Source organism: Rhincodon typus, chromosome 10, assembly GCF_021869965.1.
Source record: "Rhincodon typus isolate 14 chromosome 10, sRhiTyp1.1, whole genome shotgun sequence".
Taxonomy (NCBI): Eukaryota; Metazoa; Chordata; class Chondrichthyes; order Orectolobiformes; family Rhincodontidae; genus Rhincodon; species Rhincodon typus.
In genome coordinates, this window is record NC_063341.1 from 15976628 (window position 1) to 15996790 (window position 20163).

The 20163-nt window shown below is 38.7% G+C and overlaps 1 protein-coding gene across 1 annotated transcript in view; it reads right to left on the reverse strand.

The window, feature by feature from the left end:
• The window catches only part of cdc73 (cell division cycle 73, Paf1/RNA polymerase II complex component, homolog (S. cerevisiae)), a 169630-nt gene that overhangs the window by 122084 nt on the left and 27383 nt on the right, over positions 1-20163 (reverse strand). The window contains exons 2-6 of the mRNA XM_048602051.1: positions 16468-16573; positions 11124-11193; positions 8800-8862; positions 8628-8680; positions 4947-5035 (exon numbers count right to left, since the gene is read on the reverse strand). Coding sequence (XP_048458008.1) covers positions 4947-5035; positions 8628-8680; positions 8800-8862; positions 11124-11193; positions 16468-16573 — 381 coding nt within the window. The remainder of the gene's footprint in view (positions 1-4946; positions 5036-8627; positions 8681-8799; positions 8863-11123; positions 11194-16467; positions 16574-20163) is intronic.

Below are 20163 nucleotides of genomic sequence, written 5' to 3' on the forward strand. Positions count from 1 at the left end.
ATTGAATTCAAATTCCACCATCTGCTGTGGCAGGATTTGAATCCAGATCCCCAAACCATTACCTGGGGCTCTGGATTAACTGTCCAGTGATAATACCATTAGGCCATTGCCTCCCATCTAGTTCTGTACTCGATTGTACAAACAAAGTAAAACATGAATGATAAGAGTATCCAACTTTTTTTTATTTTAAAAATATACTTTATTCCTAAAAATAGCTTTATATACTTACATAGTCATTAAAGCAGGTTGGTTCTGCATAGCAGCATGTGAAGAAACAATAAAATATTGGAGTTTGACTCTAGTTAGCAAACAAACCAAAGGTTTTTCTTTCTGAAGAAGGGTCTAGGCCCGAAACGTCAGCCTTCCTGCTCCTCCGATGCTGCTTGGCCTGCTGTGTTCATCCAGCTCTACACCTTATTAATTTAGAGCAATGGTTTCAATTGGTGTGACGTAAGAACTATCCGACTGGGACGTGAAATTTTGTACAAAGACAATGAAAATCAAAGTAAAACAAACATTATTTCATCTTAAACAATATTCTATCCACCCAAAATTATATCAAACCCTATAAAACATCAAATGAAAAGTGAGGGATTGGCCTTTCATTCTAAAACTTGAGCATTCTAAGCGCAGGTGGCCAAGGACAAATGTGTTCTTATATTCTAGTAAAAGCTAAGAACTAGTGATCGCAGAAACTAAGCAAAGGCATTTACGTGCCTTATTCTCCCCCAGATCAAAAGGCTCTGCACAGACCAGCAGGCCCAGGTTTCCTACTAACCTGATAAATTTACTCTACTTTGTGTTTTGCTCTGATCCATTGAGTTCCAATCCCACATCAGCACAACCATTTAATAAAAATCATATTTAAAAATATTATAAATATGAAGTGTCAACTGTGAAATTCAGACCCCAGAACAGAATGCAGCACATGAAACAGATTAAGGACTGTGAGTAGATATAAATAGTCAAGTTGAGCTGAGCGAATATGGATAATGTCCCTGTGTTCACTGTTGAAGATGCTGTACTTTTGCCAGTGAATATGAAACATTAATGCATTTGATCCTTCTTTAGCTTGTTGTATGCACTATGTCATAAACCTCTCTAGTAAGGCCATAACCAGAGTTAACGCAAGTAAAGGTGACATTTGTGAGCAATCACTTCAGCTAAAAAAATGTGGACGTGCTATGGAATTGTTTGCCTCATTGAAGTATGTCATGTTACTGAAAGTTTGGGAACCTTGCTCTCACGCACAATGATTTTGACTACTTTCAGCACAAATTTGAGACCCCAAACTGTATGGAGCTAAACTGCCTTTGGGGTGCAAGCTTCATCCTTCCATAGCTAGCTCTCCACTGGTACATGAGGGGTATTAGCAAGAAAATGAATATTGTCAACTTTATTGACAAGAGGTGACACAGTAAGTTGTGGTTGCATGCCTGAGGGGTTTCTTTAAATCAAACAACATTAAGCAAATCAGATTTTCCCATCACAATTGTATAAAGGTTGCAGTTAGATTCAGTAAGAATTTTGTACATCAGGACATTAAATAAAAACATTATATTCTAATGTAAAATACTTTATGTTAGTAAATGAAATAACTTCCAAAATAGAATGAATTTAAAACCATGAAAGAGAAACACTACCTCTTCTACTTACCATCAGTTTAGTGCTACTCCCAATGGCACTCTTGATTCATCCACTCCCTGATCCTTTAGTTTATCACTTGTCCCATTTCCCCTTCCTTTCCAGTCACTGCCGAACAAGCTTACCAACCCTCCCTCTCACCACTTTAACCTCACAAACCCTCATTGTGAGGAAGAGCTCATAAATTGAGCACAATAAGGGAAGCAGCCTCAAGCTGCAGAGGTAAGCTGCAAACTGGAGAGGGAGCAAGTGGAAGGTTCAAATTCGGGAAAGGTTGACAAGAGAGAAATGACCAGAGTGTCACGGAGTGGGGAAGGCCACTCTAAAATAAATAGTGATATCACACAGTCCTAGGTAAGCCCAGTGCAAAAAAAAATGTTCCAACAAATCACCCAACCCTAAAATAAATATTAACTAAGCATCCTATTAACTGACTGATGTTAAAGCAGAACTACTTCATGTAAGCCAATTTAAAATGGGGACTTAATATATTTATGCTATTTTTGTACAATGGCATGGTTTGCTGGATATTTTACATGACATTAAAAACCAATTAAATAGTGTGGAACTGAAGTTGTATAGGTTAGATTGGAGGCGATCAGTAAAGCAGTTAAGCTTTTATGATAATCCAACAGCTAGTCCTGATATTTTTCTTTCCCTGCTGCCAACCCACATATTACCAGTTTTATTGAACTTGATGTCACAATTTGGCATGATGGGTTTTGGACTCCGTGAACAGAGTTTTAAAAGCATCAACATTATCATGCAATTTTAGGAAGTATTCAAACATTTTAGCTACTTGCACTGGCTTGTGTAGAAGAGTTCCTGGCAAGAAAGTAGCGGTGTTTAACAATGCATTTGTATTGGATTTAATAGCTTTGCACATACAGATTAGCTTGTACGTCAGTTTATATAGGCCTTAGCCTTATGATTTATATTACTTAACTTGTAAAGTCTTGGTTTTGAGGCCATGTGACCTGATACACGTTGGACTTTGAACCTACAGAATACTTATGAATTTCCAACTACATTAAGATGAAACAAATTGCACACTACAAGCTTTAACCACCAGCAATACGATAATCTGATTCTGTGATGTGGATTAATGAATAAATATTGGCAAGGATGCACTGGATAATTCCAATGCTTTCTTTGGATTACTGCCATGGGAGTATTTCTACATCCAGCTGAGGACATAGACAGGGCTTAGTTTAATTTCTTGTTTGAATAGCTGAATAACGCAGCTCTCCCTCCATACTGTTGCATAAGCATCAGTCCAGACTTTTGAAATCAAATCCTGGAATGTGATTTGAACCCATAACTTTATAATGCAGAAGCAACAGTACTAAGAATTAGGTGACCTGGATAAACTGTGAAGCAAATAGTTCGGAGTAACTTGTGCAAGAAATGAGAGACTACATCTGATGTGTAAAGTTATTTGGTAGGAAAAAAATGGAGAAGGAAAATACTTTTAAAAGAGGTGGGCAGTTAGTGAGGCATGTAAATCAGAGGAATTTACATGTTCTTGCACGTGAACCACAGAGTGTTAACATGGAGGTTTAGTGAGCCTCAAGGAAAAATATATGATCCTCTAATCTTGGATTAGGGTACAAGAGCATGCAAGTCTTGATACAATTACATAGGTATCATATATAGTTTCTGCTGCCTTATGCAAGGAGAAATATACATGCCTTAGCATGGTGTACAACCAAAGTTCACTAGATTAATTCCTGGGGTGACAGGCTTGTCCAATGAGAAACTATTAGTAGTCCAAACTGATGCTCTTAGGATTTATGAAAATCAGAAGTCATCCCATTGAAAACATATTAAATTTTTTGGAGGCTTAACAGGATGAACGCTGAAATGCTGGTTTCCGAGACTGGAGAGTCTAGAATTAACAGCTGTAGCCTTAGGATAAGTGGCCAGGAATTTAGAACTGAGATAGGAATTTCTCCAATTTTAGGATTGTGAAAGTGTGAAATTCTCTATCCCGGAGAAACTAATGTATTTCTGCAAGGTCTTATGTTCACTCCGATTTCTGCTCAGTTGAAGATATGCACAAGTGAGACTGACACTTTTTGGGTAACCAAGTGATATGGGGATAAAACAGGAGTGGATTCAAAAGTTCAGTCATGATCCTATGGGCTGACAGAGCTGGCTGTGAAAGTCAAAGTGCTGATAATGGATATTGATCACCAACCTACTCACCCTTTGTCAACAAAGAAATCAAGGAAGGTAGTGGTAGATTCAGAGATGGGCTGTGTGAAGATAAGGGAGAAAAGATAGAAATTGAAAAAAATTTGAATAAAATTTTCCAGTTCTGAGCAAGAACAGGAAATGACATCAGTACAGTCATCACCGTTCTTATGAAAGAGGTGATAGAAAGGATTTGAACAGGACTGAAGCAAAAACCACTCCACACACCCCACTAAAGGTGGTATACTGAGCACACCAACTTGTGTTCCCAAAGCAACACCTTTTTTTTGGAGGAAGCAACTGGAGTCAAAGGGGAAGTTATTTATTGCAAAAACAATTTTGTCACCTTATTTCTCCAATTCAGATCTACATTTTGTTTATTCCCCACCTCCTTGACATTTTCCTGCCACTGCTCTTGCTTATAAACTATTATATTTCAAGTTTTCTCCAGTTCTGATGAATGGTCATCATGCTAAAAGGTACTTACAAAATCCATAGACTTTGGCTGACCTTCAAAGCGTTTCCAACTTTTTCTGTTTTTATTTTTGATTTCTGGCTGCTTCAATATTTTGCTTAAATATGTAACTTTCTAAATCTAGACCTCTTTAAGCTCTCAACTATCCATAACAGAGGTCCGTTTGTATTCCTAAGTTGCATGATCAGTGTCCTTTATGGCACTGTACTCCTGCAACAGACAGCACTTATTCTTAATGAGTCTTGCATTCATGTACATGCATATTTTTCACCTCCTTTCTTTACAACCAAATGTGCCTATCCCCAGTGCCTGGCTCCCATATGAGCTATGATGTCAACTAATTTCTAATGTCAATCAACCAAACTGAATGTTTATTTTCTTCTTTCCTCTTCACGTCTGCCTAACTAAAACATAATTTTAAAAAGTCTCAATAACAATTTAAAGCAGGAAACATACCCATGTGCTTTCTCCCAACTGGATGGCATCATGGAAAAGCAGAAGGGCTAAATGTTCAAAATCAAGACAAAACTTTTCTTTGATTTGAAAACTACTTTATCAAATGGGCATAATTTAGTGTGCATTCACTCATTTGTTGGAGAATTCTCACCATACAGCAAGATTCAGAATTTACCTAATTTGCTCTGTCTGTACAATGCCCTCTTTGTGGCCTTCCAAACGAGCTGCCAAACGCTCTTTGTCAAGTCGTACACGTTCTTCATCCTAATTATAAGAAACCACCATGATATTTTTAACAAATCAGCATTGTTAATTAATTATATCTTTTAAAACAAAGCATCAATTTTAAAATACAATCTGTGAAATTACCAAAGATTCTGAAACATTTTAGATCATTTCATATTATTTATAAAAACACAAAAATTGACTCAACATAACATTTTCCTATATTTGTTGGGCAATTGTAAAATTAATTTAAGTAGATTTATTCATTTCAACTAGAAGTCTTTCAGATCTTAGCATCATTACAACTTTCATACTTTTGTGTAAAATAGCTATACCACATGGTATTGCAACTGTGAATTCAGATAAGACACATCAATTTTGGTCCCTTTAAACTTGATTTATCAGTGCCTGTTTTACCAGCCTTCAACTCTCCATAAATTTCAGTTCATAAAAAAACGGAGGCGGTCGTATCCCACCTCACATTATATCCCACAAACCCATCATTCCAATCAATGTTGCCATACTGGGGCTCCCTCTATACAAAGCATCAGGGTTTATAATCAGCATCTTCAAATTCCACACGAGCCTTGCCCCGTCTGTTGACCCTCTGACTCTGGACTATTACTCATTCTTGCTCACAATACCACATTAAAACGTTGGAAAGCATAGCCATCAGCTAGCTCAACCACACACTCCTTACATCTGTCCACTCTTTAATCGCAAAAAAGACTTTCAAAGCAATTTAATTCTAAACAAGATTTGGTCGTCATTGTTAATTATCAGAACTCAACTCACTATGTTCAATTAATCCTGATGGGCTTTCCTCCTCTAGTTCTGGAAATGCATAATGGGGCAAAATTGATTAATTCCCTCAGAGGGGATAGTGATCATGAAATGATGAATTTCACGTTCAGTTTAAGGGTGAAAAATTCTGGGCCCGACACTAGTGCTTTAAATGCAATTTTAAGATTTCAGAGCTGGCTGAAGCAGACCAGGAAACCAGATTAAAAGCAAAGCCTGTAGATAAGGTGTGGCAGACATATCAGGCGATCTTCAGTAATTATCAACAAAGATCCACTATATTCCATTGAGGTAGTCTTTATGAAAAAATACACCATCCATGGCAAGCCAAGTCAAAGATAGTATCAAAAAGAAAGAAAACGCATACAATGTTGCAAAGATGTGCCAGAAGACTGGGGGAATTTTAGAAACTGGAAAGGGTGATTAATAAACAAAAGATGGGACAAATAAGATTGAGAGAAAACCAGTAAAAAGACAAACAGTAAGATCTTATAAAAGTTCATACAAGGGAAAAGTAGTTAAGTAAGCATTTATCCATTAGATGATGATCTTGGGGGAATAATAACAGGAAACAAGTCCAAGAACAAATATTAGCACCAATCTTCGTGGCAGAAAACTTTAAAAGAACCCAACAATAATACAAAATCTGAAGGCAACAGGGTGGAACCCAAAAGAATCACCTCAGACAAAAAAAAGGCAAACTTATGAGAACAAAGCCAGAAAGCCCCTTGAACTTGATGGCCTGACCCCTAGGATCACTGGTTACATCAGTCGTAATCTTCCAAAATTCTTAAGATATTGGAAAGGTCTGTCTCAGAAGACAAAAATGAAACAAATGGAGGACCTTTACAGGAAAAAGCAAATAAATTACAGGCCAGTTTACCTAACATTTACCACTGGGAAAATGCAAGAATTCATTATTGAAGCACTCGTAGTGGCTATTTTAAAACTTATTGTGCCATCAAATAAAGTCATAATGTTTTGATGAAAGGAAAATCATCTTCGAGAATTTTATTAGAGTTCTTCAAGGATGTAACAAGCATGGTGAATCAAAGGGAAAGAGTAGATGGAATGTATTTGGATTTCCAAAAGGCATTAAAGGTGCCATTTAGAACAGTACTACACAAATTAAGGGCTCATGGTGTTGGAAATGATATAATAGTGCAGAGGACTAAGTAACTAACAGAAAGCAAGTGTCAGAATAACTAGCTCATTTTAAGGTTGACAAACAAAATGGTGGGATGCCACAGGGATCAGTGCGATGGCCTCAACTAATTGCGTGTACTGATAACTTGCATCAAGGGACAAGGCCAAATTTGTAACTGACACTAGGATGCATAGAAAGAAAGGTGTAAAGAAGACAAAGACTCTGCAAAAAGATATAGCTAGGTTAAATAAGATTATAATACATTAGATAATAGATGCGAGTGGGTTGATTTTTGGCAGATGGAGCATGTGGGAAAAATGTGATTAGTCACTTTGGTAGGAAGAATAGAAATGCAGATTATGTAAAAGAAGAGGGACAGCAAATGCAATTGTAGAGGAGGATTCACATGGTACATCAATCACAAAAGAACGAAATTTTAAAAATCATTTGTTCAGCATTTATGTACAGGAAGTGGAAGGTAAAGGAATGTTAACATTTATTACAAGAGGGATGGAGTATAAAATTAGCTAAGTCCTGCTACAACTGTACAGATCATCAGCAAGATCACACTTAGTTGCACCATGTCCAGTTTTGATCATCTTATCAAAGTAGGGACTTGCCTGCAAATCAGAGCAGGTCTAGGAGGTTTATTCCTGGTTGAAAAGGGTTACATTCAGCATGTTGGCCTGTACTCGTTGGAGTTTAGAAATAGGAGTAGTGTTACTGAAAAAAAATTGAGGGGATTTTGGCAGGGCAGATGTCGAGAAGATCTTTCCTCGTGTGGGGGAAGCTAGTACTGGGGACATTGTTTCAGAGTTAGGGCTCCACATTAAAGATGGAATCAAGAAGGAATTGATCTTTATGTTATGAATCATTGAATTCATTGTGGAGGCTGAGTCATTGAATATTATCATGGCTCAGATAGACAGATTCTTGGCCAATAGTGAATTCATGAGTTACCAGCAAGAGCAAATAAATGAAGTTGAGGGCAAGATCAGATCATTAATGATCTTAAGAAATTGCAGAGAAGGCTCACGTGGCCGACTGGTCTAGTCCTGCCCTTTTCTCCTGTTTGTCTTCACCATAAAACACCCAAAAATGTACCCCCCACCTCATTTTTTTTAAACTTTCAATAAATGCTCCTTAGCTATGTAAGTACTAATCTATGAAGTTCTGGATATCTTGCACATGAGCAGGCATTTGAACACCTTTCTAGTATTAGTAATGTATCTCAGTTTATGAAAACAACAAACTAAGTGACCAGCAGAATTCATTCTAATTATCAGACTTTCTGGATATAAATACTTGCTACGCCCTGCAGTAGATTAGGGATTCCGATAGCCAACTTCAACGGAATGGAATTTAGAAGGCATTTAGTCTCGGCATTCAATGGATTAAGAGTGACAAGGAGAAGAAATGAATGGACAGTTAGAGGGTTATGCTAACTTACAGAAACTAAGTGCTTCAGGGATAGGAGGGCCAGTCAAGTAGAATTGATGTAAAAGATGAACCATAATCATATTGAATGGCAGAACTGATTAAGTGCTCTACTGCTACTATTTGATATGTTACGATCTTATTTACACAGGAGGTGCTATCCATTGTCAAATTTCTCTTCCATCCATAGAGTGTGCATTCTGAATTGCACGTTTCAATCAGTCACAGATTGTCCAAACCAATTACCTCTATCCTGGGTTTCTTTAACTCTGATGATATTTCTTCAGCTGCTCTTTTTACTGTTGGTTTACAAAAAAAACACAAGAATACTCTTTTAAAATGCAAAAACAATGTATTTTGATTTGTGGATTGTTATTGCAAAATTTTTTACAAGTTCAATAAAACAAATCCTTGATACCTTGTGTTGACCGTTGCAAACCAATTTCTAGAGGTGCACTTCTGTCTATACTTGCAGATGTTGCTGCAAAAGAAACAAAATTATAGATAATAAAAAAATCCCCAAAAAATTGAGCAACATTTTTCTCAGCAAAACATTACTAAAGATTTTGTTATTCAAACAGATGGTTCAGTGTCATGAAACAAAGAACTGCAGATGCTGGAAATCTGAAACAAAAACAGAAACTGCTGGAGAAACTCAATTTCTGTTTTTGTTTGAAATTATTCAGTGTCACTGAATTATTCTGCTTTCTTAACTTTTTTTTAAAAATTGGAGTGGCTACTAATATAATGCTACAAATCTTAAAATTCCACATTCAGAATTACACCTATTCTGATAACTTCACTCGGCATTGGCTCCATATCTTCATTATCGTAAACTTCCTCGGGGCACAATCAAAACACAAATTTGGCAAAAACAGCAAAAACAAGAGAACAGTTCAACATACTTTCCATGGCAGCATCACTGCGTTGGATTTGAGGACCAAGGCAGCAATTTGACAAGCTTCTAATAAAAGATATCATACTCTCCGTGTTTACACTACACTGAAGCATTTTGAATTAAGCAGAAAGGTGTCAGAATCAACATTAAATTATGACTGATTTAAGGAAATATAACATGACATTGTCATAGTTTCAAGACAATGTCAATAAATTTTGATTAAAAGGGTATGTTCTGTATATATCTTGCATACGCAGTGTATATCATGTATTATTTCAATTTCTTTAAAACCAGGCTATCTTAACAAACTTGCCATTAATTGAAAATATAAATTATGAAGGTCAAAATTCAGCTTTTCATCTCCTGGCATGCCGCAGTGCCGTTGGGAAACAAGTTCCAGGATTTATATCCAGTGACAATACAATGACAAGACATTTCCAGGTCAAAATGAGTGTGATGTGTTCAACCAGGCAGCTGGATAGTATTTCATCACACTCACATCTTGTCGATATTGCTAAGGCACTGGAGTATCAGGAATTAAAGTACATTGACAGAGATCAGGCCTCAGGCCTGATCTTGTAGCTAGATCTGTCAAGAGCTTGCCAACAAGCAGATAAAGACTACTTTTCTCTCCGAGAAGTTGTGGCTGTATACGAATGCTGTGCAATCATCAAGGAACATCCATACTCCCCACGTTCTTATAGATAGAAAGTCAAAGTTGAAGCAACTAAAGATGTCTGACAGAGGTACAAAACTGAGAAATTTCTGCAGAAACGTCCTGGAGTTTGAGGATTAGCTCCAACGACCTTTGTGCTAACCATGACTTCAACTGGTGGAGAGATTCCACCACCTCCCCCATCACTTCCGCTAGATTTCTCACTGGCTTCAAATTTACTAAGGGCAGCAACTCTTGTGTCAGCTGCGTTATTGAGCTCCTTTGTCCATGTCTGGGCCAGACAAAACTTAGTTAGGCTAAGTAAAAAAAAGTTGCTTTCTTCTGTCAATTCATGATTGGATCATGACTGTAATGGTGTCTCGAACCCAAAATGAATGTCTTTTCCAGGTTAACTGCAACAAACTGGTCCCCTAGTCACAAATGGATAATCTCTGGCTATCATAACTTTGAGCAGTCGATAAAATGCATTCAAGATTCATGGTGCAAAATGAACAAATCTGCTTTTTATAATTGTAAAACGGTAGGAATAAAATCTTCAATATTTGCAGCCAACTGACCAAATCAGAGAACTTACATAGAGTTGGCAGATACATTACATGAATCAACATCAAATGCAGACAGGACTTTGAGTAGCTTTGAATACCCTGCTGACAATAATATACAACCTGATGCAAAAAGTAGTCACCTGAACAAGCTACTATAAAACATGAACAAAAACAGAAATTGCTGGAAAAGCTCAGCAGGTCTGGCAGCATCTGTAAAGAAAAAAAAATCAGAGTTAACAAATTGGGTCCAGTGACCCGAAACGTCAACACTGATTTTTTTCTTCAGAGATGCTGCCAGACACCATCGGTTCTGAGGAAGGGTCACCGGACCTGAAACGTTAACTGTTTTTCTCTTCACAAATGCTGCCAGACCTGCTGAGCTTTTCCAGCAACTTTACTTTTGTTCCTGATTTACAGCATCCGCAGTTCTTTCAGTTTTCATCTATAGATAAGGTCTCACTCGTTTTTAAGCCAATGTACTTTCCCTCACTGGAGTCTGTTAATATTTAGTCAGCAACTGAGACTTCACACGGAATAAAATATCTTAATTTTCCTACCAAAATATCTGAGAATCAATGAAACAGCAGTTTCAATATCGATTAAATTTATAAGATCATACTTACATGTTTCACCATTTAAGTAGCTAAGTAGATCCTTTCTGTCTGGCCTTCGAACTACAGGAATATTCTCTGTCTATTTAAAACAAAAAGAAATTGAGTATTATGTTTTTTTTTTAAATGTTGCAGTAAAGTGCACTTATTTTAATAGGGACTAGGCTGTGCGAAAGGTTCAAATGCTTGCAATAATAGAAATACTTTAATTCAATTTTGCTGATCCTTTCAAAATTAAACTGAAGCCATTTCCTTTTATGTCTCATTTAGCACATAAAAATCAAGAACAAGAGTGAGGGTTCTGACAACGTTGCCTATCAGAAGTAGGTTCATCCCTTCCATTCACAATAGCTGCGCAGCGGCTGGGAAAAATTACGCATACAAAACCAACTCGGACAAATTCTATACAATAGACACATATCACAATACATTGCCAAAGTGGTACATTGCTTATGAAGCAGAATATACCTGAACAAGGAGAGGCAATGATAGAGGTAACGTTACTGCACTCGGAATACAGAAACCTAGGCTAATGCTCTGGAAAGACAAGGGTGGGTGGTGAAATGAAATATAATTTAATAAATCTGTAACGACAAGCTGATCTAGTAGCGACCATGAAATGATTGTCCGTTGTCCTAAGAACTTTTCTGGTTCACTGATGTCCTTTAAGAAATTTGACATCCTCACTTGGTCTGCTCTACATGACAGACCAGATTCACAGCAATGCAATTGACTCTCAAATGGCCAAGCAAGCCACTTAGTTGCATCACAAACTGCTACAAAGTACAAATAAGCAACGAAACTGAATAAATCACCTGGCATCGACCTAGACACAGTAAACAACAGTGGCAAATCCTGCCCTGTGACCCTTAAAATCCTCCTCAGTGATATCTGGGAGCTTGTGCCAAAATTGGGAAATCTATTCCATAGACTAGTCAAGCAACAGCCTGACACAGTATAATCATTGACCTGTCCTTACAACATCCCAGACACCACCCTTACAATCCCTGGATATGTGCTCTCTCCACGACAGATCAGACCAACCAGAAGTGGCACAGTAGTATTCAGTCGGATTAAAGTTGTCCTGGTAGCCCCCACACTGACTCCAGCCATGAAGTCTCATGGCATCAGATGAAACATGAGCAAGGAAATCTCAGGAATAAATAGAAAAGATTTCAATTAGATCTAGCAACTCAAGATCGGGCATCAATGGGGCATGGAGGGCCATCAGCGGTGGCAGAATTGAATGCAATTCAATTTTCGCAATTTTCAACCTCATGGCCCAGCATTTCCCCTACTTTGCAATTACCACCAAGCCAGGAGATCAACCCTCATTCAAAGTAGTGTGCAGGAGCACATGCCAGGAGCAGCACAACACAAAACTAAAAAATGAGGGACCAACCTGCTGAACCTACATTGCAGCTCTACCGCCATGCCAAACAGAAGCAGCATGCAGTAAACAGGACTAAGCAATCCCACAACCCCCAGATCAAATTCAAGTTCCACACTCCTCCCTTATCTCATCAAAAATGACGGTGTATAATTGAACAACTAACACAAAGAGGAGGCCCCACAAATATCCTCATACTCAAAAATGATGAAGGAGACCAGCACATGACAGCAAGAAAGCATTTGTATCCATCTGCAACCAAAAATGCTAAGTGGATGACCCATCTCAGGGTCTTCCCAAGTTTCCCAACATTACAGGTGCCAATCTTCAGCTAACTTGGCTCAATCCACATTGATACTGCGAGGCAGCTATCTGACCTGACAACATTCCAGCAATTGTACTGTAGACTTGTCTTCCTGAGCCAGTATACCAAAGTCAAGCTGCTCCAGCACAGCAACAAAACTGGCATTTAACTAGCAATGTCGAGAATTGTCAAAGTATATCCCACCTACAAATACAGGATAAATTCAACTGTCTTATCAGTCTACTCTCAATCATCAGAAAATAACTCGCTCATTTATGTTTAATTTAGATTTTGTCAGGGCTACCCAGCTTGTGACCTCATTATTATCCATGGATAAAGAACTGAACTCCAGATGCGAGGTCAGAATCACGCCCTTCACATCAGGGCAGCATTTGACCAAGTATGGCATCAAGGAACCTAGCAAGGCAGGAGTTAATAAGAATCGGGGAAAACTCTCCCCTGGCTGAAGTCATATCTCGCACAAAGGAAGATTGCTGTGATGTCAATCATCTCAACTTCAAGACATCTCTTAGAAGTTCCTCAGGGTAGTGTTCTGGGCCCAAACATCTTCAGGTGCATCATCAATGACATTCCTTACATTATAAGAACAGAAGTGGGAAGGCTCATTGATGACAGCACAAGATTCACCACTTCCCAATGGCTGAAATAGCCCATGTCCATATACAATAAGAGCTGGAAAACAATCAGGCTTGGTTGATAAGTGATAAATACCTTTAAGTCACATAAGTGGTAAGCAATGACCATCTCCAACATGCAAGAATGTAACCAGCACCCCTTGACGTTCGGTGGCATTATTGTCGCCGATTCCCCACAGTGTCCTCAGGATTACCACCAACGTACGCTCTAGGCTGTTCCGATCCCTCCAAGGTTCCATGCATAGCAATTGCAGCACTTACTTCTGGCTCCATAGAGTCATAGATTTGTACAGCACAGAAACAGACTCTTTGGTCCACTCGTCCAAGACAACCAGATATCCTAAATTAATCTACTCCCATTTGCCAGCATTTGGCCCATATCCCTCTAAACCATCCCTACTCATGGACCCACCCAGATGCCTTTTAAATGTTGTCATTGTACCAGTTGCAGAAGCAACTGCTGTACATGGTCCTCAGCTGCCTGTGGAACTAGAAAGAAAATTAGAAGGAATGCTGGTCACCATTGACCAGAAACTGAACTTGATCAGTCATATAGATATTGTGGCTACAACGGCAGGTCAGAGGCTAGGAATTCTACAGCAAATAACTCATCTTCTATCTTCCCAATGCCTGGTCACCCTCTGCAAGGCACAAATCAGGAATGTGGTTACATATTCTCCACTTGTCTGGATGGGCTCTAAGAACACTCAAGAAGCTCAGTAACATCCAGTGCATCCAAACTGATTAGCATCCCATCTGCCATCTTCAATATTCACTCCCTTCACCAATGCACAATGGAAGCAACAGATGACATCTACAAGGTGAATAAAGTACCTCACCAATGTTCCTCTGAGCACCTTCCATACTTGAAACAGCTATCACCTAGACGAACAAGCATGGCAGGTGCTTGGGAATGTCACCATATGCAAGCTCCCCCTTCAAGCCACATCTTGACTTGCAATTTCATTACTGTTCCTGACAGTTGTGGGTTCAAAGTCCTGGCACTGTGCGTCTGCAGTAGTTCAAAAAGGCGACTCACCACCACTTTCTCACTGGAAATGGCCAAATGAATGCTGGCCTACCTAACAATTCCCATGTCCCTGAATGAATCTGAGTGAAATGAATAATAAATCCAAGGGATGGAACTAACTAAAGTTAATGTAAACAAGAAAGTGGGATTTGAGAAAAAAATTGCACTAAAAGTGTGACAAATTCCCAGAGTCTGACTGTTTCCACCATAATGTTTTAAAAAGATGAGCAAATATTTTCAGCTATGATGTAACAAAGCTCGTGAGATTCAGGAATAGCCCGTTTAGATTAGAAAGCTGCAAAGTTATTCTGTTACTTAATAAAATGTGATAGAGAGAGACAGACAGACAGAAGCTAGGAAATTATGGATCTGTTGTCTAACATCTGCTGTGGGAAAGGTATTAGAATATATAATTAAAGGACAGAGTGATTGAGCACTTTGAGAAATTTGATCAGAATAGAGACAGCTGACATTAATTTGTACTGGGTAGACCATGGTTAACAAATTTTTTAAGTAAGTAATTAAAGCAGGAACAAGGGAATGTCCTTGGATGTTATTTACACGAAATTCCAGAAGGCATTCTATAGAGTTTCACATAAAAGACTGTTAGATAACATTAGAAGCCAGAGTGGAAAGTAAGCAGGTAATTTAGCCTGAAAGCAGCAGCAAATGATGTGGTGGGCCTCAACCATTCACTATATTTATTTAGAACTTGCATAACACAAGAAACAACAAATCCAAGACTGTCAAATAAGTAAAGATTCTCAGTATTGTACACCGTGCAAACAGCAACTTAACATTACAATACGACATTTATAGATGGAGTGAACGGTCAAACAGACAAATGTGCTTCAACCGGGTTATTTGTTGATTAGAGATTAGCAGATTCAAGCATTATTCAAACAATAAAAAGCTAGCAATGGAGGAGGTTTGGTGATGGTGGTTGTTCATGTAGTGATTTTAATAATCTAGTAAAAAGCAAAATAATGCAGATTTTAAAAAACCTAGTTGCCAAATATAATAAATAATTTAAAAGGCTAAACAAATGCAGCCTTTACAAATAAGGACTAGAAATAAAGGAAAATTTTGCCATTGCTAAATAAATATCTTGGTTAGGTCACAAAACTTCACAATGGCATACAGTTCAGGGCACTGCACCCCAGGGAAGGATAAACTCCTTTTAAATGCCAGTGTAACACAAATTTTTTGGAATGTCAAATGCTCCAGAAGTTAGACTGAGTCGAGATTATATTAACTGAGCTTGTATTCCACAGAAGAAAAAGGTCAAGACATCATTTGATTGAGATTTTCAGAATTTGAAAGAAATTGGAAAAGGTAAATAAAGATACTTTTTTTAAAAATGGACAGGAGAATTATTCATGTAAGTCTCGGTCTCCAAAGATGTTAATATTTCCAAGATTTTCTGCTTTTCATTTGGATTTACAGCACATGAGGTACACTGCTTCAGTATCCAAAGTTTAGGGGCCTTGACTGCTGAAGGCTCAGCCACAACTTGTGCAATTAAAATTTGGAGATGTACAAAACACCAGAATTGCAAGAACAGAGAAACCTCTGAGTGTTATAGAGCTATAGGAAGTTACAAAGATAGAGAATGGCAAGGCCACAGAGGAACTTGAAAATTTATAGATCTGTGATGCCAGCATTGGTCAGGTGCACTGGGATGCTGGCTGAGTGGAACTTGTTGAGAGTTGGAACACAGGTAACTAAATTTGCATGGCCTTAAGGAAGGGGGCAAACAGAGCATGATGTTACACAAGTTTAAATGTTACCTTCCGAACACAGTTGAGTTTATTCATCAGAGCCCCATCAATAATGACTATATGTAGACATTTGCTCTTTGATTTAGGTGCATCAATGGATCCCTGGTTATAACATGATGAATATTCTACATAGCTGTGTGCACACTTCGGATGCAAAATGTTATTTTCATTTGTTGTAAACTTAAGTATACTTACTGCAGCACGTCGCACATATACAGGATGGGAGAGGTGAACATTGTTAAGCAGAAACAATATGGAATCCAAAGTATAATACTCCCTCGGCTGACCTTCTTTTCCCGTCCTATGTAAGAAGCAAAATTGAAGTTAGTGAAGAACTGCGTTTCAAAGTGAACATTATAACATATGCAGTTATATTTATACTTATGGATATCATACCTGTGTATAGAATCGTATTGAAATATGATTTCAGTGGTTTACAGAAATTTCAAGAGACAACCATAGCTAAGGCAGGAAATAAAATGCAAACAGGATCAACATATAACTGTATTTTCCCCCGTGCCGAGGCAAATAACAGAAGAATATTGTTAGTGGGTTATCAAAAAAATGATAAAAGGAGCATATAATTTAATAATCAACACTGGTACTGAAAAGCAAGGGCTTTAAAAATTAGTAATCTAGATACAGCCAAAGTCAACAAAGTAAGGATCTATAATATTTGCCTCTTTTGAAGGCAGCAGATTACAATGAATAACAACACTAAAAGCACCAGCCTCCATTACTTTACCTTGATGCGAGTTCTCAGTCACACAAAGTAGCCTTCAGGGAAGTTGACCAAATGCTTGCCAAATATGATAAGATTGTTGGCCTAAAGGAGGTGATGCAGATGCTTTGCAGTAGTTCCACCACTCTTATTGTCAGTTTTCAGTCAGCTCATACACTACAGTCACGTAACAGTGATCTAACTAACACCTTGGGTGATAATGTCTTACCTATTGTTAATATAGTTAATCAGCCTTAAGCTAATATAACTTCACACTTTACTATAAATTAATAAATTATTTCCTGTCACTTAAGTCCATGCCTCTTTGGCCGGAGACATTAGTGGTTAATCCTTCAATTAATAGTAACAACACAAAGACCGGTGGCAGCAAATCTACCCAAGGAAGATTCTGACAGATTGAATGCCAGCTGTGGGTATCTCTTACAACACATGACAAATAAGAATACTGCCAAAAAAAACCCCACAGAATTGTTACAACGCAGAAACCCATCACAGATACATGTCCAGTCAAGCTGGCATTAAAAAAAATTGCCCAAACAGGTGCAGTAAAATAACCAGTAAAAAGAATCCAGTCTGATATAAAAAGTAAGATAACTAGTTTAATAACAAATTTGCAGATTCACAAATATTATTTCAACCAGAAAATGCATCTTGCAAGGATACATTATTCAGTTCGACTGTCTGTCATGGAGCACCAGCATTTGCTAAACTATTGAACAGCTGTGAAAGCAAAGCCATGAAATCACTAAGGCAATGTAAGTTCATGTTTGTGGTTGAAAGACTACATTTCCTAACTTCCTCTTAGGATGCAAAAACCAAAAAGGATATATTATCTGTAGCAATACTCAAGCAACCATCCCTCCACACAGAAATATAGATGTCAAAACCATGTCACTTAATCAGCTTATTAGTTCACTCTGTGGTAATCTACTTAAAGAGTTCAATGTTTTGCTTTTATAATAGTAAAGGTAACACCTTGCATTGAACATGATTATCCAATGCTATATTCTGAAAATTTAAAAGTGCATGCATCAAATGACTGCACACTTTGTAGTTACACCAATTCCTGAAGAGCTACTAATAGCATTTCATCATGTGATATCTTCAACAATCAGCACAAGAACTTTCGAAGAAAATTTTTCTGGGCCTCATTCACCTGTCAACCAGCATTAAAACATTTGACACTTTTCAGGTTGCTGCACAATCCATAAGCACACTGTTTACAGGGAACTCAGAAGCATGGAGACAAATTCCTCTCATACAAGGAAACAGCAGTGGTTAGCACTGTTCAAGACTTAGCTGTGTCCCACTGAGCTGGGACAGTGAGTCCAATTCTGAGCAGTACATGCCTGGATTAGGAAAGGTCCCTTTCCTTCTCACCAAAATTTGCCTTTCCAGTTAAACATTATCTGACTTGACTTACCTTTTCTCTTCTTTCACTAAAATTGAGTTATAAACTGGTCAAGCCTGTTTCCCAAATGTTGTCCTACCTTTCCCAAAGGTTGTCCTACACCCTAGGATTCACTCCACAACCCAAAAGCTTACTTGTTGAAACAGCAGCGTAATTTGCTGTCAATATAATGATTAGGTTCACCATGATTAACCTGCAAGTCATTTAGCAACATCTGACAAAAATTCCATGAACTGTGAATCCTCAAAAACTGGAGGATTTGCACTGCTCAACAGTTAGCTCCATGGCAACACACCCATACCTGCCAGAGAATTTCAAGAAATTGCTGCGCCTTCACTTTCAATGCCAACAAAACTCAACGTAGAAAGTTATGGCTGATACTTAACTGCTTTAATACATTTTTAATGACAAAACAACTCCCTCAAATTGGCATCCTACCCACCACCTTCAATATTTACTCCATCACGATGCATAGTGACAGCAGTGCATACAGGAAATCCCTGCAACTCATCAAGGCTGCTTCAACAGGATGTTCCAAAGCCATGATTCCTACAATCCACAAGGGGAAGGGCTGCAGATACACTGGAACATCACATGCATGATCCGCGCCAAGTTACAAGCCATCATAATTTAAAGCTATACATATTTCTTTCACAATTGCTGGATCAAAATCCTGGAACTCACTCCTTAACATGGACTGCAGCATTCAAGGCAGTGGCTCTCCACTACTTCTCAAGGACAAATTACAGCTAGCAAAAAGTGCTGGCCTAGTCAACAACATACAAATCCTAAAAAAAAAACTTAAAATGCATTTATGTTCATGAAATACCACTCAACCTCCCTGCTCAGAAAAGTGTAAACACCTGTTATTTTAAACTTTTCTGTGTTTTTGATTCCAGGCTGAAATTGAAAAAAGACTGTTTTAAAAATCAAGATGTGGAAAGGGTTCCTGCGGAGCTAGTAGGAACTGCCAATACTGGAGAATCTGAGATAACACGGTGTAGAGCTGGATGAACACAGCAGGCCAAGCAGCATCAGAGGAGCAGGAAAGCTGACATTTCCGGTCGAGACCCTTCTTCAGAAATGGGGGAGGGGAAGGGGATTCTGAAATAAATAGGGAGAGAGGGGGAGGCGGATTAGAAGATGGACAAAGGAGAAGATAGGTGGAGAGGAGACAGACAGGTCAAAGAGGTGGGATTGGAGCCAGTAAAGGTGAATGTAGGTGGGGAGTTAGGGAGGGGATAGGTCGGTCCAGGGAGGACGGACATGTCAAGGAGGCGGGATCAGGTTAGTGGGTAGGAGATGGGGGTGGGGAAAAATGGTTAGGGAGGCAGGGACGAGCTGGGCTAGTTTTGGGATGCGGTCGGGGGAGGGGAGATTTTGAAGCTGGTGAAGACCGCATGGGAACCCTGCAGCCCAAGGGTATCAAAGCGAAATATGAGATGCTGTTCCTGCAGCTTTCGGGTGGCATCATTGTGGCAATGCAGGAGGCCCAGGACGGACATGTCGTCCAAGGAGTGGGAGGGGGAGTTGAAATGGTTCGCGACTGGGAGATGTAGTTGTTTGTTGCGAACTGAGCGTAGGTGTTCCGCAAAGCGGTCCCCACGCCTCCGCTGGGTTTCCCCGATGTAGAGGAGGCCACAACGGGAACAGCGGATACAGTATACTACATTAGCAGATGTGCAGGTGAACATCTGTTTGATGTGGAAGGTCTTCTTAGGGCCTGGGATGAGGGTGA